Below are 26,341 nucleotides of genomic sequence, written 5' to 3'. Positions count from 1 at the left end.
CTAAAAAATAAGAATTTATATTTACAGGTGAAAAACAAGAGTCAAATGACATGTGCAATTGATTGCAACATTTTATAAATTGGACAAAATCTCAATCGCTGTTTGGCGTTTTCTATTATGAGAGTGGATACTGATCCTTCTTGATTACAGCACATTATAGATGAATTGCATTGTAACAGTAAGTGGCGCCATCTGTGTGCATAAGAGCAGCTCACTTTTATCTCTATTATCTCTATTTATATCTATTGATTTTTCTCCATATCAGTCATAGATAATGCTATGACAAACTATTTATTTTAATTTTATTTAGTCTTTCATTGAAAGACGAAAATTCTCAGTTGAGAGTTTGCTCCTTTGCCATTCTAAAGGTGAGAGCATCAGCAATTCTGCTGGAGGGCAGATCAGTCTGCCCTCGTGACAGGCTGATGCTGCCGGACGCAGACGGTCCTTCAATCTGAAATTGTCATACATCACTGAGACACAGTCATTTCCCGTAAGCACAGACCCTCATGTCTGTGCTGGCCAGTCAGTGAAAGCTCAATAAGTCTTGCTCTGACATATACTGTACCTGACCAAGTCAAACCCCTCATATGACATATGCTATCATTTCAAATGGTATCAGATTTTAATAACTGAAATAAACATTTGATCAGGTTTTTCAAACATCAAAACCTTATATTGAAATCTACCACCATAATAGAAATAGTCTTAACGTCTTCTCTTAGACAGCATAAAGTTTAGATGTGAGATGGTTTAATGGGAAATTGATAAATTGTTATATAATGTTAAGAACATTATTGATGAAGGACATGTTTAAGATCATGCACTTTATAACCTGTATCAATGGAGTCCAACAAAACCAGCACCACACCCTTGCATTGTTTCATGTTTTATGGTTGTACCAACACAAGAGAACAGACATGCCATAGTTTAACTGATACTAACAGACATGACAGTGAGAGAGTGTGTCATCAGTCAGTGCCTAGGATTAAATATATATATATCGTATATATCGTATTTACCATTCACCAGTGATATTTGTGCAAAAGCAGAGCCGAGACGGAACATCTGCTGAAAAAAAAAAAATAATGTAATAACAACAACATGACTGGAAAGATATATGTGTACTGTACACCACAGTTTTTATATGGCAAACACGAGTAAAGCAAAAAACAGAAGAGGACAAGAGACCGTGGGGAACTTAAGACAAAGACGACAATGACAAAAGTGGTCGATTTATGAAAAAAGACATGACATAATCTATAAGTTGTCATAAAACCATTATTAGAATTTGCACTAAATGAGCTTGATGTGCAAAAAGAAAAGGTTTTGTTAATATATATATATATATATATATATTTATATATAAATACATATATATATACAGATATATATACAGTATATATATACATATATACTGTATATATGCTTAAGATCTCAAAGCACTGTGTAATTGAGTGTTGGGGGTAATTAAATGATCCTGTCATTAATCTGAATGCAGGGAACTACTCAATACTCATTTCTCATGTTAGCTTTATGTATATCTGATTTGCTTTTATGTTTGAATTACATTAATCCTATATGATGGTGGAGATTTACAGTAGATTTAAATTACATTTTTTCCCAAGCTCTTTTTTTTTACTACTTATTTTTCTTTTTCTGCTCCTGAAAGAAGTCATTGCATGCAACAGTGAGTGCAGCCACCAACACCACAAACTCATTGAAATCCACCTCGTTGTCTTTGTTCGAGTCCAGGTCATTCATGATTTTCTCCACCAGCATCGGATCCTTCTGGGACTACAAGAGAACCAGAGAAGAAAATGAATGCAGAAAACCAGCGATACAAGTTTCTTTTAATTTAACTCACAACTGCCCTTTTCAACTTGGATCAATTAAAAAGTCCCTTCCCTTCAATGCTCTCCCTATTAGAATGAACAAACACGCGTCTGTTCACTCGTTATTGGTTTGACTTGAGGCAAATGCTTCATTCCAGGTCCACCCAGGAGCACGGGTGTCAGTGTTAAATGACCCTTGAGTTGCAGCTGATCACTTATTGGTTTGGCTGAACCGATAGAGCAAATACACACATTATGGCTGTAGATATAGTCATTATGTTGTGGAACTTATTGAAGTCAAGGACAGAATGTAAATATGATCATCCATGCACAAGACAAACCCATGCAGATCAGATAAGATGAGGCAGAATGAAGTGAGATAAACGGAGATAAAATTAAATTTTATAAGATAAAATTGGACAGAAAAATAGAAAATAGAATGATGAAGTGGAAAGAATAAATGTGTAAAACTAGATATGAGATTATTAAGAAAATATGTTGTTAGACATAAGAGATGAGATTAAATGAGATAAGATGAGACGAGACCAGGTGACTGAGATATGATAGGCCTGAATTCGATAAGTGAAACAAAATATAACAATAAAATGAAATATGAAAAACACAAGATAAAGCAAGACAAGACCAGGTCAGAGAAGTATGATGAATTATTATTATATGACTCATGTACCTCATGTATCTTATAAGGTACATGAGATAAAGTGGGAAGAAAGATTACAGCATGATCGAATTAGAGGGGGTGAAACTGAGATGAGAGATTTGATAAGAGACATGAAGATTAGAGATGAAATTATTAGGAGAACACAGCTCAGAGGAGACAAGAGGAGAGGAGAGGAAAGGAGAGGAGAGGAGAGGAGAAGAGAGGAAAGGAGAGGAGAGGAGAGGAGAGGAAAGGAGAGAGGAGGAGAGGAGAGCAGAAGAGAGGAGAGGAGAGGAGAAAAGAGGAGAGGAGAAGAGAGGAAAGGAGAGGAGAGGAGAGGAGAGGAAAGGAGAGGAGAGGAGAGGAGAAGAGAGGAGAGCAGAGGAGAGGAGAGGAGAGGAAAGGAGAGGAGAGGAGAGGAGAGGAAAGGAGAGGAGAGGAGAGGAGAAAAGAGGAGAGGAGAGGAGAGGAAAGGAGAGGAGAGGAGAGGAGAAGAGAGGAGAGGAGAAAAGAGGAGAGGAGAGGAGAGGAAAGGAGAGGAGAGGAGAGGAGAAAAGAGGAGAGGAGAAGAGAGGAGAGGAGAGGAGAGGAGAGGAAAGGAGAGGAGAGGAGAGGAGATTTTATCAACGAGTGGTTTTAGTTCAACATTTTTAACCTCAATTCCACTCCAAACAAACCCTTTCTGATGCTTTTACTTCTTAGTTACACCTGAAGAAAGATAAACAAATACCATAAACAGATAAAAATATTATTATTTTGTAACAAGAGGAGCTCGTCACACTACTACGTGGAAAAATAAACCCTTCTGACACACCGAAAAAAGGTTTGACATCTCACACACGGCTGTCATTTACACCTGTGTTCTCCATGCATTTTTATACCTACATCTTAAAATACACTATTGACACTCGGAGCATGAATGTGGAGTCATCCATCAAGTCCTGGCTTTCCAGGAGTCGAAGTTTTCAGCTGAAGGAAATTGAGGGGGAACAAAAAGTTCATCTCTGTGGAGCTCTGTCTATTCTCAGAGGTGATGGTGGCCCAGGGGCATGTGATGACATCACTGAGGTGTCTATATTTGGAGATGATACGGGCCACTGATGTTGATGAGGTGTGAGCACCTGAGGCTTCCCATTCTCATGGCAAAGGGCAAGAAGTGAAAAAAGATAAATCTAAAAGCATGACAGATTTCAGGCCTGTGACGTGTTGTTGATGCAATCATGTGAGCTGCAGGATGGAACATGTCCCTATCACGCAGACTCAGTGTCAGGGGCTTATATTGCAAACGTCCTTATCTGTCTTCCTCCTTTATTTCCCATGGTGCTACAGTGCGAGACCCACCGTCACTCGCACTCGACAGCAGGACGGCAGTCGATAAGAAAACTGATTTCCTTTAACAAGGTCATTGAACTGTGCTCTTCATTTTTTTTTTTTTTTAAGTAAGCATTTGAGTCTGTATCAGTGAAGCATTTTACACAATAGTCTTGTAACGACCACAATAACTTTTGGTCTTTACACACGACCTGGGTCAATACAGGTACATGTAGAGGTCACACTTGGGTGCACTAACACAGTTCCAGTCATTCAGAGGGTGACGTTCCATCATGAACAACGTCACTACAAACATGAAATGACCCGTATAGATCTTCCACCACGTCATAGAAAACCACATCAGGCTGGGAAGCATCTTACCGTGAGAAAGTCGTTGAGCTCGCTGTTCAATAGCTGCTTCAACTCGCCCTTGTTGAGCTTGTACTTATCGCCATCGTTTCCAGAGTAATTGTAGAAAACTGAGATCAGCGCATCCATCGCACCTTCAAGTTGGCTCGGCATTTTTCTCCGGAGAGCAGGAGCAAAGAGCTTTCGCAACTTCCTGGGGAGAAGGAGCAAAGGTTTCACGTGTTACACGATAGACAAATAAAATCAAATGGACAAATAGTAATTCTGCTCCGTGGTTCGGCCACAGAGGAGATGCTCTCACCTGGTTAGAGTCCCGTACTGATGTGAGGAGAGATGCTGTGGCTCAGCTTGTTTATTGGGAAATGAGCAGAGGTTAAGTGAGCCACACTCTATTTTAGATGCAATAATTAATTCCACAGGTGAGACACCCATGGCAACTGTCGTTCTTTCCTAGATCTAATCAATGAAGCTAAGAGAAAAACAAGACGTGTACCTGTGTAACCCCCCCTTGAGGCCCCACAGGTATTCATCAAGCGACACTGTTCCCATGGCTGCAGCGTGGCCCCTGACTCAATGCAATTTTTAGGGAGGAATTTGTAGCAACAGTGTCAGGCTGGTTAACGACAGTGAGACGTTCACTGTCTGTGGTTGTTACAGGGAGAGAGTTCTGTTTGAACTTTAAACTTAAAAATTATTTTAAAAAAGATTCTCAAAATAAAGAGCTGTACTGTGATTTCTAGAGGAATGGTAGTTTTAGCTGCATCAGTTTCTCATCACATCGATGAATACAGTTACAGGAGTTCAACTGTTTAAAAACAATAACAAGAATCTATGATACGATATGTTACTGGGTAAACACTAACTTCTGAAATACTGAAGGTTGACCTAACAGATAGAGTTGGGACATTTAATTTTACTAAAGAATATTTATTTGGACTTGTCCAAATTGATAAACTACACAAGATACATAAAGATTTAAGATTACACAAACTTTATGAAGATTAAGTTATATATATATTGATATTAACAACTGCATCATATGTATTAGTCGCAAATAAAAACATGCATCTACCCGATTTTATTAGTTTTTTTTTTTATTTCTACTATATAGAAAAAAAATATTTTGTTGTTTTTGTTAAAAATACTGTTTACTGTTATCATACTTATAATAAACTTTCAATTCTGAATAATATACGTTTCTCTCTTTACCATTGGGAAATCTTTAAATTTCAGTTAATACAGAACTTATTACTTATTGTTACCTTAGACGTCTTAGACTTTGGTTCCGTCAGCAGCATTCGTCATTATCTTTCCTTTGATATACTCCCTCCCTCCTCCCCCCAGCCTAGAGCCCCCACAGACACCTGGGGGAGGTCAGTTGTCAGGTGTGTCTGCAATTTTTCCTTCATTCGCCAGAGTGAACTTTCCATTTGTTAAAGCCACAAAAACATTTTTCCTCTCACTCATATAAGAGACATGGGCGTCATGTTCACTATACTATTTTGCACTATTCTGTTGTAGTTGAATGGGAGAGTCTTACACCTTGTCATTTTCTCAGACACCTCTGCCATGTGCTGAGCTCCACTTCTCACTTTCAACACAAGCGGTTATTTGGTCTGGAAACTCTTCTTCCTCCCCCATGGGTATGACTCATTATCAAGAGCTGCTGACATGGTTCTCACTTTGTCACTGGTTTTGGTCAGGGAACTCCCAAATTTACCAGAGCTTTTTAAATTTAAGAGTTTGGCCACAAGCAGATGGCCTCCGATTTGTCCAAATCAAGAAGTTCTGTCTCTGCTGTCTTTTTCTTGCAGCCCAGTGCACTAACCCAGTAGGGTTGCAGTATACTGTAACTCAGTGTTTCCCAAACTGTTTTTCTGGGGACCCATATTTTAAAAGTCACAAACCTTCACAACAATTCAATAGATATTATCCGTAAACGTCATGTGATGCGAGACAACCCAAATAAAACCTTTTGCGACCCACATGAGGATCGCGACCCAGTCTTTGGGAAACCATGCTGTAACTTATGCTCAAACAGACTTTGTCTTTCCAGCTCTAGGGTATACAAGGATACAGTCAAAACGTTCTAAGACAGATGTTGTTATTCTGGAAGGAGTATGATTTAAACAAGAAAAACGTGTCAAGCCATGGGGGCCACGAAGCAGATAATCTTATTAGAATGCTTACCTTCACAGCCAGGAGAGCACTTGTTCACTGGTCCATTCCCTGGTAGATCCTTCTCTATGGGGTTTACATGTTCTCCCAGATCTCCCTGAATCGTATGAAGAATGGATTCTCAGTTGGGAAAACCATTTGTAGAGATGTAGGACCTAAATACGGCACATAGAAAATGTATTTATTTATTTATTTTCAAAAATTTCAATTCACATTTATTCAGATTCTTACACTGATGGTGCTTGACTGAACATCCTGCTAAACCCCCCTCCTCTTTGATTTTTAACAGCAGCCCTGCATTTTTTTAGTTGCATCACTGCCATCTACTGTACGGTACGTTCCCTGCAGCTAAACATTTTTACCACAACACCTTTTACTTGCAAGGCAAAAATATTAATCATTTTTGAATGTTGCACTTTCTGGGCAGAGCATCAAAGATGGTCTATCCCGACTGACATGGATGGCTTCATTCACCCCTCTCTCAAACCAGTGGCCCTTCTCCTTCAGGTGGAGGTGAACTGCCTGACCTGATGTTGTCTGATGCTGCTTTGTTTCCCCAATGTACAGGTCGGAGCATTCCTCGTTGCATAGGACTGCATACACCACATTACTCTGTTTGTCTCTAGGAATCTTGTCCTTAGGGTGGACAAGTTTCTGCCTCAGGGTGTTGCTGGACTAGAATTGCACCTGAAATGAATGAAAGTGCAGCCATTCACACCTCTATTCAGGTAATACCAACCACCCCCACCCAGAGGACAGGGAGGAGGAACGATCCACCTTACACGACTTACACGACCACTTACCGGTCATGTTGTTCGGGCCCATGACCACGTTACTCGAAGTGGTCATGGGCCCCCCACCCCTTTGGGTTGGATAAATACCTGGAAACTCCCCACCAGAACAGTAGCGCTAATGAAGCCTCGTGGATCAGAGGCGAAACGTCATCAACTTACTTGAGGTTGTCAATATTCGATCGATCGATTTTTAGCCTAACCAGAAATCTTAGTGTTTAAACAATTTATTAACGTAAATCGAGTTCGATGTTCGTCCAATGTTGACGTTCTCTTCTTTTGATTGAAAATAAAAAAAATCTTAGTCTTAAATGCTTGACATTTGCTGCACTCTACTGGCATCTTAGTGGCATGACAGGGTGTTCTAACCTGCCCCATCAGAGATGTCTCAAATGTATTATGCTGCCTCTAGCAATTCTTTGTAAATGATTTCAATTTTAACCTTACGAATTACGCATTTAATTAAGATAAATAAAGAAAATATTATTTTGCCTTAAGAGGCCCTCACTGCAATAAGCAGTATAAAATCATTTTAAATGATTTAGCTGTAAATGTAACTGATCTGTATACAGTGCACCTTGATGATTGATCAAATGTAATGCATCAGCAAAGGTCTGTTTGAGTCCCAATTAAATTATTTTCAACAGAAGCAACAAATAACATTTTTTTTCTACAAATCTTAGTTATTATTATTTGTCTAAATAAACATCTATCTATCTTGATAAAAAATGTTAGAACTGTTGAAAACGCTGATGAAAACGGTTGGATCCTACATATAAGATCACATGGTGCAACATTGAAATTCACCACTGAATATCAGGGTCACATTTCGGAAACTCAATCTTATTTTTTAAAGAATTTATTTTCTTTGGGGGGAAAAAAGGACGTCAAACTGGGTACCAAACAATCAGCCACCCAGCATATGAGAGGAAGTGTTTTTGAATTCATCTGTCAAATTTGACAACTGGTGTTTGATTAATTACACTGTACTGAATGTGTGTGGGTGTGTGTCTCTGTCAGTGCCATGTGTGCGCTTGAATATCTAAGCGTGACAGAGCATGGCAATCATCGTGTAGGACTAAGGACTGTTTATTGTTACAGATGATTTGTGACGTGTATCTTATCAATAAATGGGAGAGTCTCTATATCTGCATTATGTTGTCTGGACAAAGTCATATTTATATGATAATTCAAGTGTGAGCTCCAAGAACAGGGTCAAAAATGAGAGCTGCTGTGGTCTGGCTCCTGAGTCCTGGCTGTGGTCCTTGTGCCATGAAAAAGAGCCTTTACAAAGTGCCTTCTTTTGAAATTCAGGGGATGGATGGGGTGGAGGTGGGGCTTGAATATACATAAGGAGCTAAGACAGCCCTGCAGTCCAATTTGGCACAACCACATCAGACAATTTGCTTTTGCTCAACCTGTACAAGAAAGCTGATTGGATCTCTCAATTCTTTTTAAGTCTCTTTTTGTCCTATACTAGCTCTTGTTAGGAAATAATCCTTTTGGATCGACCCCTCTTTGGGAAGATCGGTACTGCATTAGTGATGAGCACAGGCAGCCTACTCAGAACTGAGGTTTTGTTCTGGATGTCGAATGCAGACAACTTGACAGGGGACCAGTCCCAGGACTTAGTCCTGCAACCTATTTGGGACTACCTCCACCAGAACCACCACGACCTCCTGAGGAGCCCTCTCTTCCCAGTGGTCCTGTCTGTCTCCACCTACTTCCTCCTGGTTGGTCTTTACACCGTGTTGGACCTGCTGGCTCCCACCTGGCCCTGCATCAACAGATATAAGCTCCATCCTGACAGACCAGTCACCTGGCCCCAAATTTGGACCACCTTGGTTGTCACCATCTACAACCACCTGCTCTACATCTTTCCAGCTGCTGTGGCTCAGTGGCTGTGGAGGCCGCCCACCCCGCTGCCTCCTGGAGCACCCACTCTCTGGAGCTTTTTCTTGGGTATCCTGGGCTGCATGGTAGTCTTTGACTTTCAGTACTACCTGTGGCACCTACTGCACCACCGCATCCCATGGCTGTACCGCACCTTCCATGCCATCCACCACCAGTACACGCAGCCTTTCAGCCTGGTTACCCAGTACCTATCGGGCTGGGAGCTGTTCTGCGTTGGCTTTTGGGCTACAGTGGACCCCATCCTACTCCAATGTCACTGTCTCACAACGTGGGGATTTATGGTCTTTAACGTCTACGTTTCCACTGAAGACCACTGCGGCTACGACTTCCCTTGGGCCCTGCACAACCTGGTGCCCTTCGGACTCTGGGGCGGTGCACCCAAGCATGATGCTCACCACAAAAGGCCCGCAACTAACTTTGCCCCATTCTTTTCCCACTGGGACTGGCTGGCTGGCACCCACACGGTGCCAACTCCCTCTGGTCACGCTGTCACTGCAGAGCCAGACGAGCTGGAGAAGAGAAACGACTAAAGGGCTGGAATTAGTCTCTAACTGACTCTCTTCCTCTTTAACTCTTTACTTCTCCTGCTCTGACACACTTGTTTTCCTACCTTCTCTTCATTTCCTCTCATCCTGTCTTTGTTTATATTTTATTCATTAATTTAAAAAGAAGAAGAAAATAAGTAGGAAATGATCATGACTAACATTGTTGTGTTAAATTGTGTGAAGAATATTATAATTAATTTGTATTTGAAAAAAACAAACAAAATTGTTGTTTTGTCTGCATGGACTTCTCAGGTCTGTTCCTCTGCATCTGTTACATCTTTTTGTACATATGACCTAAAAATAAAGTGTAACGTTCTGAAACACAGGTTTTGATATTTCCTCTGTTTCTTCTGATGAGTTTCTCCCTACAGTTGAGAATTTGCTGACGGCTGATGGTGCGATCTGTCAGAGTGATTACACACACACATTAGCACGTACACTCTCTCTCTCTCTCCTTAGCACCGACACTCACACACATGAATAGCGGTCTTTTAGCTGCATCCCAGTGTAATGCGTGGGTGCAATACTAATCAATCACACACTTTTCCTAGACAAAATGCTCCTACTGAATAAAAAATTCTTTATAAAACTGTCACCAAAACATATTTTTTGTGGAACGTCTTCCACTGTAAAACATAGAAAATAGAATGAACAGATATATAAAAAATCAAATTATATTGACTTTATATATCATAGACTGTTTTGTCCTATTATGCTGAACTGTTTTCCCTCAGAGGTACGACTGCTTGTCTGAGATCCTAGAGGGTTGATAGTTGTTCCAAGGATTTGGTTAGAAAAACAAACACAACAGACACACTTTCAGTGTACTTAGTGAATCACTGAGGTAGAGTTGCACTCCTTCCACATAATCGTGACACACCTTCATTGGTTTTAAGACATTCATATTTGAACAGGTTGATTGTTGTAGAACAATAAATCAATGTTTACATTGGAAATAATAATAATAATGAATTAATCCAATTATTAACCATAATAATTTGTATTATTAGGCTCTTAAAACTGCATTCAGTAACTACAGTATGAATCATAGTCACAGTCATAGTGAGTTTAAATCACCTCATAACAAATGAAGGTTGTTGTTGATTCTGTTTCTTACCTCCATAAATGATTATTTTCACAGTTGAAGGTGTTAACAAACCTAAAGTCACATTAACACACACCATCTGCACTACTTCCTCTTGTTCCGACAACTGACCACATGCCAGATTTGAGCCCACATTATGACACCTGAGGTTTCCTAAAGAACATTCCGTAAATGTTACACGAGTAGAATGTGAAATGCAAACCACAGATTGTACAAGAAGTGCAAATATTCACTAAAAAAGAAAACAGCCTGATGTGCCATTGTACATTTTACACAATAATCAGAATATTCAGTTTCTGATATCATTCATGGTAATGACAATAATTGTGTGATTTTTCTGAGTGTTTCTACACAGAATGGAGTTTTATAAAACATGAAAATATAAATCAAAATGTGAACCACCACTTTAGGGCTTTAGTCTTGGCTTTCAAAAGACTCGTGGCAAAAACCAGACAATGCAGTAAAGACAAGGTAAATACCTCTGAGTACTTCAAAATCAGTAAGACACAGAATAATCCATTTGTTTTCAAATGCTAAGAGCTAAAGTTGGAAGCGTTATAAAGTTCAAAGAGAACCACGAAGAATATTAACAAAACAAAGTATATAAGCAGATAAGGGATGTTTATAAAAACAGATGTTTACTGTAGAATAATGACAAAGATGATGGTCTTACCAAGCTCAGTCACAAACGCCTGACCCCTCTGATAGGACACCTGCAACAAATGATACAATAGTCAATACATACTATAAAGTTGAATACATTCTGAATAGTTTTATACTATAGTGTTAAGTTTTATACATATTCCAAAGTTCTTTACTATGTACTCAATAGTTTTACATACACTGTATAAGGCCTTATCTTATCTCTCTAAGACAGAGGTGTCCAATAGATCGAGATCTGCCAGTAGATCATGAAGAGAGTGCAGGTAGATCATGAGCAATTCAAATAAAAATCAAAAATTTAAATTTTTTTTAGATTAAATCTCTATGACTAAATTAGCAACAATAAGAGTGTTGAATCACAATGTGTCATACATATAATGAATGTATAAATATATTAGGTTCATATGAGTAACTATATATTTAATATTCTATAACTAATTTAGACTGAACATACTGAATACATACATTATATGTTTGGATATTTATCAAATGCATGTTGACGTATGGCACAACAAGATCTAATAGTACATGGTCTAAAACGTAAAAAAAATATATATATTTATTTGTTTTGGGCATGTTCAGAATTGTAAATGTTGATGGGGTTAAAGGAATTATTGCTCGAACTGGTCATCATTTCCTCTTTTAACAGCAGGTGACCCCAATTCAAAACCCTGATAATGTCAACAGAGTATCTGCAGACACCGGGGGTTCCTGCTAAAAGACCATCAAATTTACAGAGACTTGACATATTTATCAAATATTTAATTGATGTCAATGATGACTTATCAACTGTAACCTATGGTAAAACGTTTAATAAGGCTTGTTATTGTCAGTCATATGCCTCAGTAAATAGCTCTGGTTTGAAAGGAAGTAATTGTTTGGCTCAACTAGAATGTTGGGTAATGGTGTGTTGAAAAAATGTTTGCTTTGTATACAACAGTTTGAAGGGTAGTTATAATACCAGAGCTGCTTTGCATGGCTCTCATACCAAACATTTATCATCATAACGCAAACATTTATCTTCAAAACAGACTGCAGGAAATGACTTTTAGTCTTGTGCGTGTTCCATGAACCCAGAGGGAAATTCTCAATGTTCTTAGACTTTGCAAAACTGATTATTAACCTATGGCAGACTGAAACTTCAAGTGCAACTTCAAATATTTCAAATGCATTTTGCCCTGAGACCGAGTTAACTTCTGACTGTGACAGAAACCTTGTCAGTCTTTTTACTCCATTTAATTTACAACCTAGATTTTTTTTACAATGTTTCAATAAGTTGTTTATTAACCTTTGTTTGTCATAGTCCCACAGTGTCAGGAATAACTGAAAAGCAACATGTAAATGTAATGTGCCCAGGGAGTGGCCCTGTACCTAACAACACCTCAAAAGAATGTACTCCGGTCCAAGAGTGCTGACAAAAGGTAACCTGACACTCGTAGCAAACATTCACCACTATAAACAACCTGCCTCAACCAGTTTTGTCACTGAAAACGTGTGTGTGTGTGAGTACCTGGGGGAAGGTAGCGACTGAGCAGGTGAGGCTGTTGGGGGAAACACACTGGTTCACTCGTCCCTTCGACTTTGTTCACAAAACCTGATGACACACTGCTGTCTTTCATATAAAAAAAAACAATCTCTTTGAAAGTCATTCAATTATAATTTCATTCAGTAACAGATATCAATATGAACTATACGTTTTACTAAAATCAACAACTAGGCAACAGTAGAAAAAAACCTACCAGTCCGGTTGCCCTTGGTGAGACTGCTTTGGACAGCTATTTATAGATGTGAATTAAAATTAGAAAATTTAGGTTTCACTCTAATGTTGAATCGGTGACACATGTAGGACCAAATGTTAACGTCATCCACTTTGCATGTTTCATCACGTTCCTCAAACATTCTTTCCCTTCTCACTCTAGCACTTGTTCCTGTCCGACTGCTCTCTTAACCTGACAGCATGATCACTGGCAACATTAGCAAGGTGAGTATGGTTATTTCCAGATGAGTCATTGCAGCACATTCCAACAGTTCCTTAAATCTTTAAAGGATATTAGGGTTGATCCTCTCACCTACATTTGTGTTCAGCTGCAGGCTGGAAGTAAACGTGACTCATTTAACACGGTTATGATCAGGGTTAATCAGTTGCACAATTCCATCAAGAAGTTTCGCAGAAACTGTTTGGTTTTACTGTTTATTTAAGAAACTAGCTGTAACAATCCCGTCATCGTCATCATTAATAATCAAATATTTAAGCAGAAATATATCATTACAGGTACATAAAACTTATGTTAGGAAGAAGACGGAAAAAAACACAGGATAATGAAAAACATTTTGCTGTTGTTGATTAAACTTAAGTCATGGTGACAGAACAGTTGTAACTTTGCTGTAAATTCAGACACTAATCTTCTGCACACTTTAAGATTCTTTTGCTGCCTAATCATAGATACACTCTGCTAGAACGAGTCAATCTCAAATAAAATCTAGTTCAATCAAGTACAAGCGTGCAATATCTCGCATGTGTGTTTTGCACTTAATTGTTCTATTTAAGAACCTTATTTTGACGTAGTGGCAACAATGGCAAAATCACTTTGGGTAAATAATGGAAATGAGCTCACATGGTCTGTTAAAGCTATGCTTGGATAAGTTAGTGATATCTAGGAAAATAAAAAGCAAGTAGCAGAAAAACGACACTCTTCAGTAAAACATTTCTCAGTGGAGTTCAATGGTGGCGAACGGGGTGCAAAAAAGCTCTTGTATTTACACTAACATCTGCATTTTAAGTTCATCTTTGGCAATGCTTCAAGTAGTTGCGCTGGACACAGGTCTATGTGTCTATCTGAGTCTCAATCTCTCACACAGCCTGTGTGCTGTCTTTCCATGAGAGTACAGGGCGGACGGGTGATGGCTCTCCTTCAGGGAGCTAGCATGAGCTGCTTTGTGTGTTACCACTCTCAGATACGTATGCCTTGCTCTTTCGGGAGTATTGCATGGAGCTGAAGGACACTCTCATCCTCTCCACTGTCCTGCTGCTCCGGCACAACAAAGTGTTCTTCACGTGGTTTCTGAAGTCCTCAGAGACAAAATAGTAAATGAAAGGGTCCAGGCAGCTATTGAGTCCAGCAATGCATAACGTGGAGATGTAGAAGCCGTAGCCATTATTTATCTCTCCATCCTTAAGCAGTGAATAATGTGCAATCAGCATGATGTTACTGGGGACGAAACAAACCAGAAATGTCACCAGGACAGTCACGATCAACACCACAGCCCTGTGTCGGTTCTTTGATGCTGAACTTTCCTCCATGCTGTTTCCAAGGGCCTTGAGCAATAGAACATAGGCAACAATGATGATAATGCACGGCACCAGGAACACAACCATTCCCATGAAGATGAAATAGTAGTACGGGAGCTGGATGGAGGGGAAGGGATTTTCTGGGTCGTGTATGATGTTGACATCATGACAGGTGGTAATGTTAGGGTCTTTGAGCTTGGCAGTATGGTTATACAGGTAAAGAGGGGTAGAGGTCAGCCAGATGAAAGCCCAAATGGCCACACAGACGCAGATAGCCAATTTGTTGTTCTTGCTCCGGTGGGAAAGTGGATAAGCAACCACCCAGTACCGCTGCACACTGAGGCAGGTAATGAAGAGAACCGAGCAGTACATGTTTCCATAGAAGAAGCTCACAAGAACCTTACACAGAGGCTCGCCGTAAACCCAATCATTGCCCTTAATATGATAGTCAATTTTTAGTGGTATCCAGATGACAAAAAGCAGGTCAGCCAGAGCCAGGTTGGCCATGTAGATGGATGATGGGTGTTTCTTCTTAGTCCTGAAGAGAAACACCCAGATGGCCATGCCATTGGCGGGAAGACCGATCACAAAGATGATAATGTAAATGATTGGGAAAAAGACAGTGGTAACGTTGCTCTTGAGTGTGGCGGCTGTCTTATGGTCCACAACAACTTGGTCAGAATTTTCTGGGTCTATAATCCCAATGAATCCCCTTCCCTTAGGGATACCTGGAAATAGTCAAGTGAAAATGGTATTTTAATCAAAGGTTTGTGCTTAGTGGGCAATCAAATCCAAATCTTGTGCCTTTCTTATTGAATTGTACAAGATCTTGGATATTTTTTGTTATACAAAATAAGTAATAACTTTACATTACTGTAATATTCAACAGAAATACAAAAAAAATTGTGTTTTAAGAGTGAAGCACTACACTTTGTTCTGGTCACATATTATTATTATTAATAATAATAATAAGGGGGCGCTTAAGCGCCCCCTTATTATTATTATTAATAATAATAATAAGGGGGCGCTTAAGCGCCCCCTTATTATTATTATTAATAATAATAATAAGGGGGCGCTTAAGCGCCCGGGGAGCAGTATGTGGGGACGATGTCATGCTCAGAGCACCTCAGTGATAACTTGGGAGCTGGTGGACTCGAACCTGCAACCCTCCAGACCCAAGCCACCACTGCCTCAAAAAGAACACTATATCACAGTTAAACATAAAGTTTGGAATGTAATTTTGTAGGAATAAATGTATACAACTGGAAACGAGAATGAGAAGGTATTTTAAAGAAAAGAATATACGGGAAGACCTTACAGTAAAGCCAAAGGCATTACTGGACAAATAGTAATATTACTGTTAACATATAAAGTATAATGTTGCACATTGTTATTATTATGATAATTAAACGTTCTGAACCAGCAACAGGCAAAATACTGTTTTGTAAAATAAAATACTGTTTTGTAAAATATAAAATTGCTATTGCTGATCAGCGAGCTGTTCCAAGCTAGCCTTTTGTAGAAGTTAATCGTTCTCTTCTCTCCATTCTCCACACTAGTAAGTACTGGTAGATAATCAGAATAAATGAAACACCAACAAAACTGAATAAAAACCAAAGATTTCCAAGTTAAACAGAAAACTGTTGAGTTAAAATACTGAAGCTACTATCGTTAGGGTCTAGGAACTCGCTTAGATAAGATAAAAGAAAAGACCGTCGGTGAGATAATAATTTCTAAGCCAGAGAAGGACTACTTTACCTGAAGAAACAGAAAAACAGCAGACGAAAAGCGGCAGAAGAAGCCACGACAACCGAGTAAAATCCATATTTATTCCGTTCCTGAGCAGTGCTGTACTTCCACATGAACCTCTGCCTTATAAGTCGAACAACTTCGTCTCTGCCCCGACAGCGTAGAGGGCGGAAGAACACGCCCCGAGACTACCTTTGCCTGCAACTACGTCACAGCTTACCTGTTCTGGTTTGGACCAGTTTTCACGTCAACGCCATCACATATACAAAGATTTACTTATATACAAACAGTAGTAAAAAAGTGTTTAATACTTTGCTGTTTGTTTCATTAGTGTTTTTGTATAAAACAATTATATTTTTTTAATATAATGTATTTTATTGATATAAATTGCTGTGTTAACAATGAATACCAACATGTTAAATTAATATGAAAGTTTACTTAAAACAAATTGAACCAAGACAATTGTCATGTGTATCAATTGTCTTAGTGTGAAGATAAGTGGTCGGGCAGTTGAATTAATGGATATTCTGCCCATGGATTAAAACAACAAAGCTTATTACAATGTGGATAAAAGTTGGTAAAAGAAAAAAAATAGGACATCTTTAACCTTTGCTTAGTTCATCATAATATGGAAGTGATTCTAAATGTTTTTCTATAGGAAAAGGCATGCATTATTGTAACTTGCCTAGTAAAATACAAACAAACAATTTAAAGAAACAGGCATGTCAAATGTTTAGATTTTTTTTAATTAAAAAAAATGTATACATTTCACTTATTGTGCACGGTAACCAGTGACACAGACAATTCAATTCAACCAAAGGCCTTGAATATAAATGACAACATTTGACTGAAGGACGAGCAGAAACATGAACCCACAACGAATGCTAAATGCTGGCACTGTTTAGAAAATAAGGAAGAGCTGGTTTGACCATTCTGAATACACTCAAATTTAGGTTGAAGCTCATAACAGATAGTTACTGTAAGCTGTGACCTGTATGGAAAAGTGGTTTTCAAACTTTGGTACCAGTACCACTAGTGGTACTTGGACTCCTTATAGCCCTGTGTGGTATAGTTGATTCGCATGAGAATTTGGTAAGTAGTTGTTAACTACAGCTGCTTCGTTCTCAATTGCCATCAGATGTTACATATTTACATGTACATCTGGCTTAAAGAATATGACCATCATTGACAGTTTTATACTGACAATGAACATAAAGGGTCATTTCAAAAATTAGCAGCACCTGATAAAAATAAAACAACAAAAAACATCAAACTCAAAAACAACAACAACACTAAAAATAACTACAAGATAAAAATAAAAACAAATGTCATTCATGAAATGGGTGAAAAAGCACCTAAAACAATTCAAAGCATCCCAGAGGTAACATTGACGTCACAGCTGAATAATATTAAAAACGCATTTATTTAAGTCATTATAAACATCTCTAGCACTCTGAGCTCTGTGTGTTACGAGACTCAGATGTGTATGTGTTGCTCTTCTTTGAGAACTTCAGAGCACTGAAAGAGACTCTCATCCTCTCTACTGTCCTCTCACTTCTGCAGAGGAATGTGTTTTTCACATGCTCTCTGAAATCCTCAGAAATAAAGTAGTACACAAAGGGGTCCAGGCAGCTATTGAGACTTGCGAGGCACAGCGTGGTGATGTAGAAGCCGTACAAGTTGTTTGTAGCTTCACGCAAGAGGAGGCTATAGTGTACCAGCAGCATGATGTTACTAGGAGTGAAGCAGACCAAGAACATGACCAGCACTGTGATGATTAACACCACAGCCTTCCGTCTCTTCTTGGCAATGGTAGAATCGGCCATGCTGTTCCTGAGAGCCTTAAGCATGAAGACATAAGATATGATGCACACCACTGTGGGAACGATAAAGCCCAGCAATCCCATCGTGAGGAAGTACCCCGCTGCTATTTTCCTTTGACTGGGCCTGGTGACATCATGGCAGGTCCAGATGCTGAGGTTTTCTACATATACTGCTTGATCATACAGGTAGAGAGGAACCGTGATCAGCCAGATGGTTAGCCACACTGCCACAGAGACGCCAACAGCGAGACGGTTGCTCCTATGCTTTCGTGACAAGGGGCTAACTATGGCCCAGTACCGCTGAACACTAATGCAGGTGATGAAGCAGATTGAGCAGTACATGTTACCATAGAAAAACGCCACTAGCACTTTGCACATACCATCCCCATAGATCCAGTTGTTGCCATTAAAGTGGTAGGATATTTTCAGTGGGACCCAGATGACAAAGAGCAGGTCGGCCAGAGCCAGGTTGGCCATGTAGATTGAGGACGGATGTTTCTCCTTGGTGCGAAAGAGGAAAACCCAAATAGCCAAGGCATTCGTGGGCAGACCAACAGCAAACACAATGATGTAGATAATTGGTAGGAAGAGGGTCGTAAGGCGACTGCTTAGGACGTGTTCGGCCTGGGCGGTGACCCACACTGCTTTGTTTTCAGTCTCCGTACCAGTGAAGCCTCTCAGATCTGGAAATGCACAAACAACATTAAAATAGAGGAGCAGCAGGTTTATGGGCAGGAAGAAAAACACAGCCTCTGAAAGTCAAACTTAACAGGTTCAAATACCTAAAAAAGAGCACATTACTCTTGTTTGTCATTGTGCACACAGCTGAAATCTTTCATGATCTGTAGCAGTGTGAACTGTACTGAACTGAGAATGTGTCTTTGATGTGAGGCAACAAAATCTGTTGCTATGGTACTGGTTCCAAGTTGTTTTTACACAGTTTATCCAAAGTGTAAATTTAGCATTCAAGTTTATATTAGATGATGGAGATAGACCTGAATGGAATGTTAAACAGCTAATATATAAAGATGTGTTTGTATGTTTTGGTAACTAATGTTATTTAAAGTAATTTTTGTCATTATTACCATCAACACGATGTAATTAAATTAATCCAGCCATCCATGATTATCAGTGCGGCCACATGAGAAAACATTGTATGTCTGCATAACTACAGCAGTAGTTGTCATAGGAATTTAGGTCAATGGATGATTATTCCAAGTAGCCGTTTTAAGGTCTCCTGACTCATGTTCTTTTAACTAAAGGTCAGTATTTTTCAGTATTTGCTGCAGACAGAGTTCCAGGTCAAGACTTGAAGAAAGACAACAAGTCCTTCAGTTTGTAAATGTTTATGTAGGATGAGGTTTACTTTTTCCTAAACTCATCAGCCCACATTTCCCTGACAATCCTGTAGTCTCCTTCTTCAGAACAAACTGAATTGTAGGCAAGGCATCACATTCTGCCCACCACAGATACAGAAGAATGTCAAGAGTTGAGTTGAATGTCACTGATGAGTGTTGATATTTTGGTAGCACCAGTTGTTTTAGAACAAACACTGGTGCCAGTTAGTGGTTCAGTCAAAAAAAGAGGTTTAAACATCTGAGGTTTGATATGAGGTTCTCAGATTTTAACACACAAAAAACACAACACTACACAATTTCAAAAATAAAGTGTCTCTTAAAAGATGCCATAACTGTTGTTTCCCAATCATCTCCTCACAGATTCTACAAGAGATTAAACTGTTTCTGCTCTTCCTGAACTATGACAAATGCTTTGGTGTTGCACAAGAATAACGCAATTTAAAGTGGTTTATATGAAAGACAGTGGGTGCTACATGACATAAAAATGCCCATACAAAATCAGTTGCCAAACACAGACTGTCATTGTTTACCAAAGGTTAAAACAGTCATGCCTGAGCAGACAGGCAGTAGCCTGACCTCTTGGACAGTGATGGCCAAAGATTAGAATACATGAAATGTAACCTTAGGAACTACTGATGAGAACTGTGGTTGAAAATACTTTTGGATAAATTAGAATGAAAAATGAATAAATACAATGACTGTTAAGTGACTAATGACAGCTAGTTATGACGAAGCTAAAACAGGTAGGAAGCTAAACATTCAAATGTTAAATAATGAACAAAAAACAAATAAAAAAAACACAAGGCATAGATTAAACAGCACAGTTTCAGCATTTACGTTCTAATTTTACTGCCCATCCTGAAAAAATGTCTTTGTATTGTATGTGTATTTCTATAACTACTGTTTGCTCTAATGTGTCACATAAAAGTTAGTCCATGTCAACACAACATATTTCCTACAAATGGAGAATACGAGGGGGGGGGGGGGGGGGGCAAATAAAACTTCACTCTGTAATCTAAAAAAGATTAAACATTACATTCCCCATTTTCATTATTTGTGTTAACACAATGGAGGAATACACTAATATATATATTATTAAATATTTAAATAATTAATTAAATAATACAGTATAGGTAAGTATGACAAAAAGAAGGTTTGATATTGTTGCTTTGTTTTATTTCAACCTAAATAAAGAATTTAGGAGGAAAGAAAACGTCAGCCAGTGTGATTTCTTTTGGCGCCTTTAGACATGTATTCGTTTGTTATGGTAAAAATAAAAATAAAAATAAATAACAAAAACAACACTCGTGGAATTGTCTCAGTTGACCAATAGCGTAGTCAAAGAGAAGTAACATTACCTTCTGTTGAAAGACAGGTCGGCGCGCAGCATGCGAGCAGGACCAGCCAAAGTATTCCAGAAACCATGACTGCACCAAGTGAAGAGAAAAAATAAACGAATGCTGTATTTGTTCGTGTGTGAGCAAGACCGTGGGTGCGGTCTTGCTTCTCTTTAACTCTTTCGCTCAGGCGTCCAAATAGGTGCTTTATGTCACCTCTGTGACGTCACCGAGTCAGGTGATCCGAAAGTGCATCTTCCTTTTTTCGTGCTTCCGCTCATACCTTTATGTTTGTATTAAAAACCTGCACTAAACGTTTCTGCATGGATGGTTTGCCTGTGGAAAAGTCACTAGACGTAGTGAGTAAAAGTAGATGTACTGGCGCGAAGGAGATATGACAGAAGAATATCAGTTGTACGCGACTTATTTTGTTCGCAATATATTATATTTAAACGTGAATATCCGTAATCTACATAAGAGCAATGGCTACCACAGTATTTACAAACCTCTACAAGCAATAGAATGGGAGATTGAATTTCTGTCACTGTCATTAATGAAGGGCTTTAAAGTACTAAATATTTTAACTACCCTACATATTGGGTGGCAGCTGAAGCGGCAAGATATTTTCCACCTCCCTACATTTGCCGCCGGACACTTACACATCGTAAAGCCTGATTACGTATCTCGGTGGCAGATATAGAATCTTACAAAAGACATGTTTAAACTGTAGAATCGTTTCTACTCGGTTTTAAATATTTAAAGCACTCAACTCAATTTAATTTTGGTAAAATTATTCATTCATTAATCTTCCTCCTTTGAGCAATCTGCAAGAAGAAAAAAGTCTCATTGGTGTAAAAAAAAAGTTTATTTATACATATTCAACAGTCCACATTTTACACCAGCAGATGGTAGCATTGAGCTGACTACGCAATAATGGGAGCGACTTCACCCCGAGCACTAATCTAAAGCACAATAACAGACCCATGTACATAAAAATAACGTATAGAAACTAAGTGCTTGATTAAAAAAAATGTATCTTAGATAGTTCAATATATAAAATATAATGTTATTGCCTTCAATGTATGTAATACTTATTAGCTTAGAAAGAGTGCAAAATAAAAGCATTTCATAGTATCAGCTCAGCCGTTATACATATTATTTAAATTTAAAGTTCCTTCTCATAATAAAAGAAAAAAAAACTTGACATTTCAGAGTCAGTTATTTTACAGCGAGTTCTGACACACTCTTTGCAGGAAAAAAAATCCCCAAAGTTTCAACAGGGAGTTTTGGGGAGAGTGCATTATGTCAAGACTCCATTAGGGCACTCTATATGTTCACTAACGTCTAAAGAGATTTTATACTTCAGATGAACACATCCCGACCTTTCAGTACTTATGTGACCTTTTGTTATCACTAGAACACAAAGGGTGTTTATTTGTCATTGTTCACTGATCTGATGATCCAACAAGTTGGAAACAAAACTAATGTAAATAAACAAGGGCTGTTCATAGTTACTAAAAATTAACTAGTTTATGCACTTTCTAGAAACAGCACCAAATGTTTTAATTCCTCCTTGGAAAAAAACACATTTTTTAACATATGATAGCAATAATCATAACCAGGTGTGGTTTGTGCCTGAACCGCATTCCTATCTCACCACATTCACAACGAAAAGCCCTCAGCAGTTGAGACACTGTCTTGGTATGACATGCAAACTGTAGACACAGTTATTTTTAACATGGAATCACTTATTTAATGTGAACTCTAATTGAACTGTGGTTTGTGGCGGTCACATGATCTTGAAGACCAACTGCTCACTGCTGAGCTCTTAGACCAGCAGTTTCTTGTACTGGCTGTCTTGGAATGAGTCCAAGCTGGTTATTTGAGTGTTGTTTGGCTGTCTGGATTTCAGAATTGCTCTGCTGCTAGAATGCTGGGAACTGGATGAGGAACTATGGTTCCCTGAATTCTTCTGACACCTCACAGTGCTGGAGAGTTGTCTCTGACACTGGGAGGATCCAAAGTAGTAGACCAGAGGATCCAGGAGGCAGTTTAGACTTCCTAAGCACAGAAAGACTAGATAAGCAGCGTAGGAGCCATCGGGCAAGTCCTGGATCTTCTCCACACCCTCACTGAACTGCAGATAGTGTGTGATGAGCAGGATGTTTGTGGGTAGGAAACATAGAACAAATATCACCAGCACAGTTGTGGCCATCACCAGTGCTCTGGTTCGTCTGCGTGAACGTCCCAGAGCACCTTGTGGGACCCTGTTCAGAGACCAGATGACACGAGTGTACGACACCGCGGTGGTGAGAAAAGGAAGTAGGAAAAAGGTGCAGAAAAAGATGACAAAGTAGATCCTGTAGTGCCCGATGAGTTTATGGGTTTGTTGGACGTCATGGCATGTCGTAACGTTCAGCTGGCTGAGGTAAACAGTCTGATTGGAGAGGACAAGAGGCACAGAGCCAACAAACGACAAGACCCACATGGCTACGCAAGCAATGATAGCGTTGCGTGGCCTTCTCCAAGACAGGGAGTCGATAGGGTAAACCACAGCCAGGAGACGGTCCACACTGATGCAGGCTATGATTAGAACAGAGCAATACATGTTCCAGTAGAAGGCTGCTGTGACCACGCGGCACATTAATTCACCAAAGACCCAGTTGTTGCTGCTGAAATGATAGGCGATCTTGAAGGGGAGCAGCACACCGAAGAGAAGGTCGGCACAGGCCAGGTTCATCATATAAATTGCTGCTGGTTTCTTGGGCTGGATTTTGACTGCAAAGGCCACCACTGCACAGATGTTGATGGGCACACTTATAAGGCAGACCAGCGTATAGAAGGATGGTATGAGGATGGTGGACAAAGGGCCTGTGAGAAACTGCAGTGCTTCTTCTGAGACTTCCTGCACTTTGGTTCTGGTTATGTTTCTTGGGGGAAACCGATGAGATCTGTTCAAGTTATCATCAAGATCAAGATGATTATCCGGTATTGGTTCATCAGTCGGGACAAAGGACCTGTCCCTTAAACCAAAGGTTCGTCCTTGTGCTGTTCCTTTGAAAGAAAAAGAAACAAAGATGTCAGCAAATCCAGAAAACGGACATCATTTATATAAATATATATAGACAGATTTTAGTCTTATAAGAAAAAAGCCAATTTCCTTCACTGAAAATGGATTTGCTAATTTCATTAGAAATTGAAATTGAAAAGTTGCTTTGCATAATGTAGTTTGGAATAGAAAAAATTACAATTCAAGTGAGGTCATGTCTTTCTACTTCCATGTATCTGTCATCTTTTCAGTTGTTGTCCTTTATATTAGTCAGGGTAAGTCAAAAAAATTGTTACTTGGAAATAAACAGTTTTATAATGTAGGTAAACATCCTTTTTTTGTGTTTTTTGTAGGTAGGCATAATTAAAACAACTTTTTTTTTGTTTTTTTCTCAAAACTAAAAGAACATTTGAAAGGATCTTGGTTCTAGTTCTTAGATGAGGCACAAAAGCAGGATGTGACCGAATGCAACAACTTCCTAGAGAATTCTATGAAGAAAGAATTCTTGATGAAAAAAAAACGGCTTGTGATAATGTTTAGACATAAACAAAGAATATGTGGAGAAATGTTTTCTTAATTAGATAAATTGAGATTTTTCTTTCTAAGGTTTGTCTTTTGAACTTTTTGACTTCCTCTTGTATTCCGCCCACAAAGACAGCAACAACCCCAAAATAACCCGAAACAAATAACTCTGTTTGATCTGGTTCTGTCGACCAAAGTGAAAAGTAATGAGAGTAGTGCAGATATTTTGACTTTAGTCCAGATCTAAAGACGACTCTTCATTACATAAATTGCATAGTAACACGCCTACTAAAAAACCAAACATTGTTCAAGGTCTAAAAGTGTGGTTATGATGATTTATACTGAAAACCTATAACTTTCTAAATAGTCTGCTATTTATTAAGTAAACTATTGATATTTTTTCTGCTTTTATTTATTGACAAATACAGAAACCTGAGCCAACATGAACTAATATCGAAGACAACTCAAAAAGGGAAATTCTTCTACAACTCCATGGCTTAAATGGCAGCCATGTACATAAATTAAGAACGTTTCGATTTGTCTTGGAACTTCTTGACTGTTGTTGTAGTTCATCAACTGGATGCTCACAGTCGGATTGTTCTGTCCTGGGCAGCTGTGCGGCACCACAGTTATTCACAGTTGATTCATAATTATTCGTTATTGTCGCTATAGTCATATAAACAAAGGTTTTTGATGTGAACTCACTGCAGGAAAATGTTTATAAAAAAACAGGATCATATATTTTCGTGTAATATGATTAATATATTTATTTATATTATATTTTTAATTTACTTACTGTTTGGTCCCGCAGCTGCAGCCGCACATGCGCACACGGCAACCATCAGCAAAGTCTTGGAGCACACCGAAAACATTGTGCTGAAATGAATTGGAAACGAAAGAAATAACCGGATCGTGAAAGTTATTCAGTGGATTTATTCCTCGCAGAAGTCCTGCTCACGCCTCCTGTCGCTGAAGTGTTCTGCTGCTATATCCTGTTCACGGCCGGTTAAGGTCCTCTCTCCGCCCAAAGCCCGTTTGGTCAGCGTCCCCTTCTTAAAAACGGTGCGTGGCCAATCAGCAGCAGCAGTGGACAGCAGACATTCCAGTCCTCTGAGGTAACGTTTCCCGTCACTCTGCAGGAGTCGGACAAGCACATGGGTCACATTGTAGTTATAAAGAGATGTAAAAAAAAATCAGTGTCGGTTTTTTTTTTTTTTTTTTTTTTAAGATTTCTGACTTTATTATGAATTGCATAAATGGTAAGAAATTGCTCTTTCACAGTATATCCCCTGTAAATGTAACTCTCGTTTTTAGAATGATGGTAGTTTATGCGATATTAGCTATATTAACCACAATATTTAACTCTGTAAAAATGATTTGGTTTTTGTTTCTAAAAAAAACCAAACATGTAATAAACCTCACAACCTGATAACATTCTCACAGGCTTCTTCAGAGCAACAGGTGTTCTGTGTATGGCATTTCATTAATACTTCAGACTTAATGGTTTATGGTGACAGAAAATGTAACCAGTGTTTACAAACACATTTAGATGTAATAACTCTGCTGTAAAATCGGCTTTAGTTCAGGCATGGGCAAACTAAGGCCCGGGGGCCGGATACGGCCCGTTCAGCTTTTTAATCCAGCCCGCCAAACTTTTCCAAATTATATAATTTATTTATATTATCATTATACGTCTTTTTCCTAAAATACCCACGTTTCCCCAATAGATGGTGTAGAAAATGATGAAATCATTTTAGGCTTTATGCCTGACTTTTACATGTCATTTATCTTAGTTTACACGAACACTCCATCTATCTGCTCCTGACCCGGCCCCGCTGTTCAATT

At 38.9% G+C, this 26,341-nt stretch overlaps 4 protein-coding genes across 6 annotated transcripts; 1 reads left to right on the top strand and 3 right to left on the bottom strand.

The window, feature by feature from the left end:
* Positions 1-1,444: 1,444 nt before the first annotated feature.
* s100z (S100 calcium binding protein Z) lies at positions 1,445-10,810 on the bottom strand. 3 transcript variants are annotated; one of them, XM_025062742.1, is made up of 4 exons: positions 10,719-10,810; positions 4,475-6,506; positions 4,186-4,366; positions 1,445-1,797 (listed from the first exon to the last, which is right to left on the bottom strand). In XM_025062742.1, exons 2-4 carry the CDS (start codon positions 4,603-4,605, stop codon positions 1,642-1,644), a joined length of 468 nt encoding a protein of 155 aa, XP_024918510.1. In that variant the 5' UTR covers positions 4,606-6,506; positions 10,719-10,810; the 3' UTR covers positions 1,445-1,641. The 3 variants fall into 3 exon arrangements, with proteins under 3 accessions (XP_024918510.1, XP_008323738.1, XP_024918509.1); XM_008325516.3 differs by lacking the exon at positions 10,719-10,810 and having other exon boundaries at positions 4,475-4,520; positions 6,364-7,162; XM_025062741.1 differs by lacking the exon at positions 10,719-10,810 and having other exon boundaries at positions 4,475-7,161.
* Positions 8,430-9,962, top strand: ch25hl2 (cholesterol 25-hydroxylase like 2). Its single transcript, XM_008325562.3, has one exon. The coding sequence runs from the start codon at positions 8,687-8,689 to the stop codon at positions 9,584-9,586; it is 900 nt and encodes a 299-aa protein (XP_008323784.1). The 5' UTR covers positions 8,430-8,686; the 3' UTR covers positions 9,587-9,962.
* Positions 10,811-13,366: 2,556 nt separating the features above from the next.
* On the bottom strand, positions 13,367-21,182 carry LOC103389895 (uncharacterized). The gene is made up of 4 exons (XM_008325517.3): positions 20,947-21,182; positions 17,858-18,913; positions 16,417-16,530; positions 13,367-15,386 (listed from the first exon to the last, which is right to left on the bottom strand). The coding sequence occupies exons 1-4, from the start codon at positions 21,011-21,013 to the stop codon at positions 14,290-14,292; spliced, it is 2,334 nt and encodes a 777-aa protein (XP_008323739.2). The 5' UTR covers positions 21,014-21,182; the 3' UTR covers positions 13,367-14,289.
* Positions 21,183-21,766: 584 nt separating this feature from the next.
* On the bottom strand, positions 21,767-25,592 carry LOC103389897 (proteinase-activated receptor 1-like). Its single transcript, XM_008325519.3, has 2 exons — positions 25,293-25,592; positions 21,767-23,979 (listed from the first exon to the last, which is right to left on the bottom strand). Exons 1-2 carry the CDS (start codon positions 25,366-25,368, stop codon positions 22,754-22,756), a joined length of 1,302 nt encoding a protein of 433 aa, XP_008323741.1. The 5' UTR covers positions 25,369-25,592; the 3' UTR covers positions 21,767-22,753.
* Positions 25,593-26,341: the final 749 nt, after the last annotated feature.

The sequence above is a fragment of the Cynoglossus semilaevis genome, chromosome 14, assembly GCF_000523025.1.
Source record: "Cynoglossus semilaevis isolate Cse_v1.0 chromosome 14, Cse_v1.0, whole genome shotgun sequence".
In the NCBI taxonomy this organism is placed as follows: Eukaryota; Metazoa; Chordata; class Actinopteri; order Pleuronectiformes; family Cynoglossidae; genus Cynoglossus; species Cynoglossus semilaevis.
This window is presented reverse-complemented; position numbering and strand designations above follow the sequence as displayed.

Excerpts from the sequence above, each read along its gene's own strand:
- s100z (XM_025062742.1), bottom strand. The coding sequence starts at position 4,605 with ATGGGTGTCTCACCTGTGGAATTAATTATTGCATCTAAAATAGAGTGT. Across the intron at positions 4,367-4,474 it reads CAGTACGGGACTCTAACCAG|GAAGTTGCGAAAGCTCTTTG; the intron begins GTGAGAGCATCT and ends CCTTCTCCCCAG. Across the intron at positions 1,798-4,185 it reads AGCTCAACGACTTTCTCACG|TCCCAGAAGGATCCGATGCT; the intron begins GTAAGATGCTTC and ends GTTCTCTTGTAG.
- ch25hl2 (XM_008325562.3), top strand. The coding sequence starts at position 8,687 with ATGAGCACAGGCAGCCTACTCAGAACTGAGGTTTTGTTCTGGATGTCG.
- LOC103389895 (XM_008325517.3), bottom strand. The coding sequence starts at position 21,013 with ATGGTTTCTGGAATACTTTGGCTGGTCCTGCTCGCATGCTGCGCGCCG. Across the intron at positions 16,531-17,857 it reads TAACACACAGAGCTCAGAGT|GCAGAGGTTCATGTGGAAGT; the intron begins GCTAGAGATGTT and ends TCGACTTATAAG. Across the intron at positions 15,387-16,416 it reads CTGTTTTTCTGTTTCTTCAG|GTATCCCTAAGGGAAGGGGA; the intron begins GTAAAGTAGTCC and ends GACTATTTCCAG.
- LOC103389897 (XM_008325519.3), bottom strand. The coding sequence starts at position 25,368 with ATGTTTTCGGTGTGCTCCAAGACTTTGCTGATGGTTGCCGTGTGCGCA. Across the intron at positions 23,980-25,292 it reads TGCAGCTGCGGGACCAAACA|GAACAGCACAAGGACGAACC; the intron begins GTAAGTAAATTA and ends TTTCTTTCAAAG.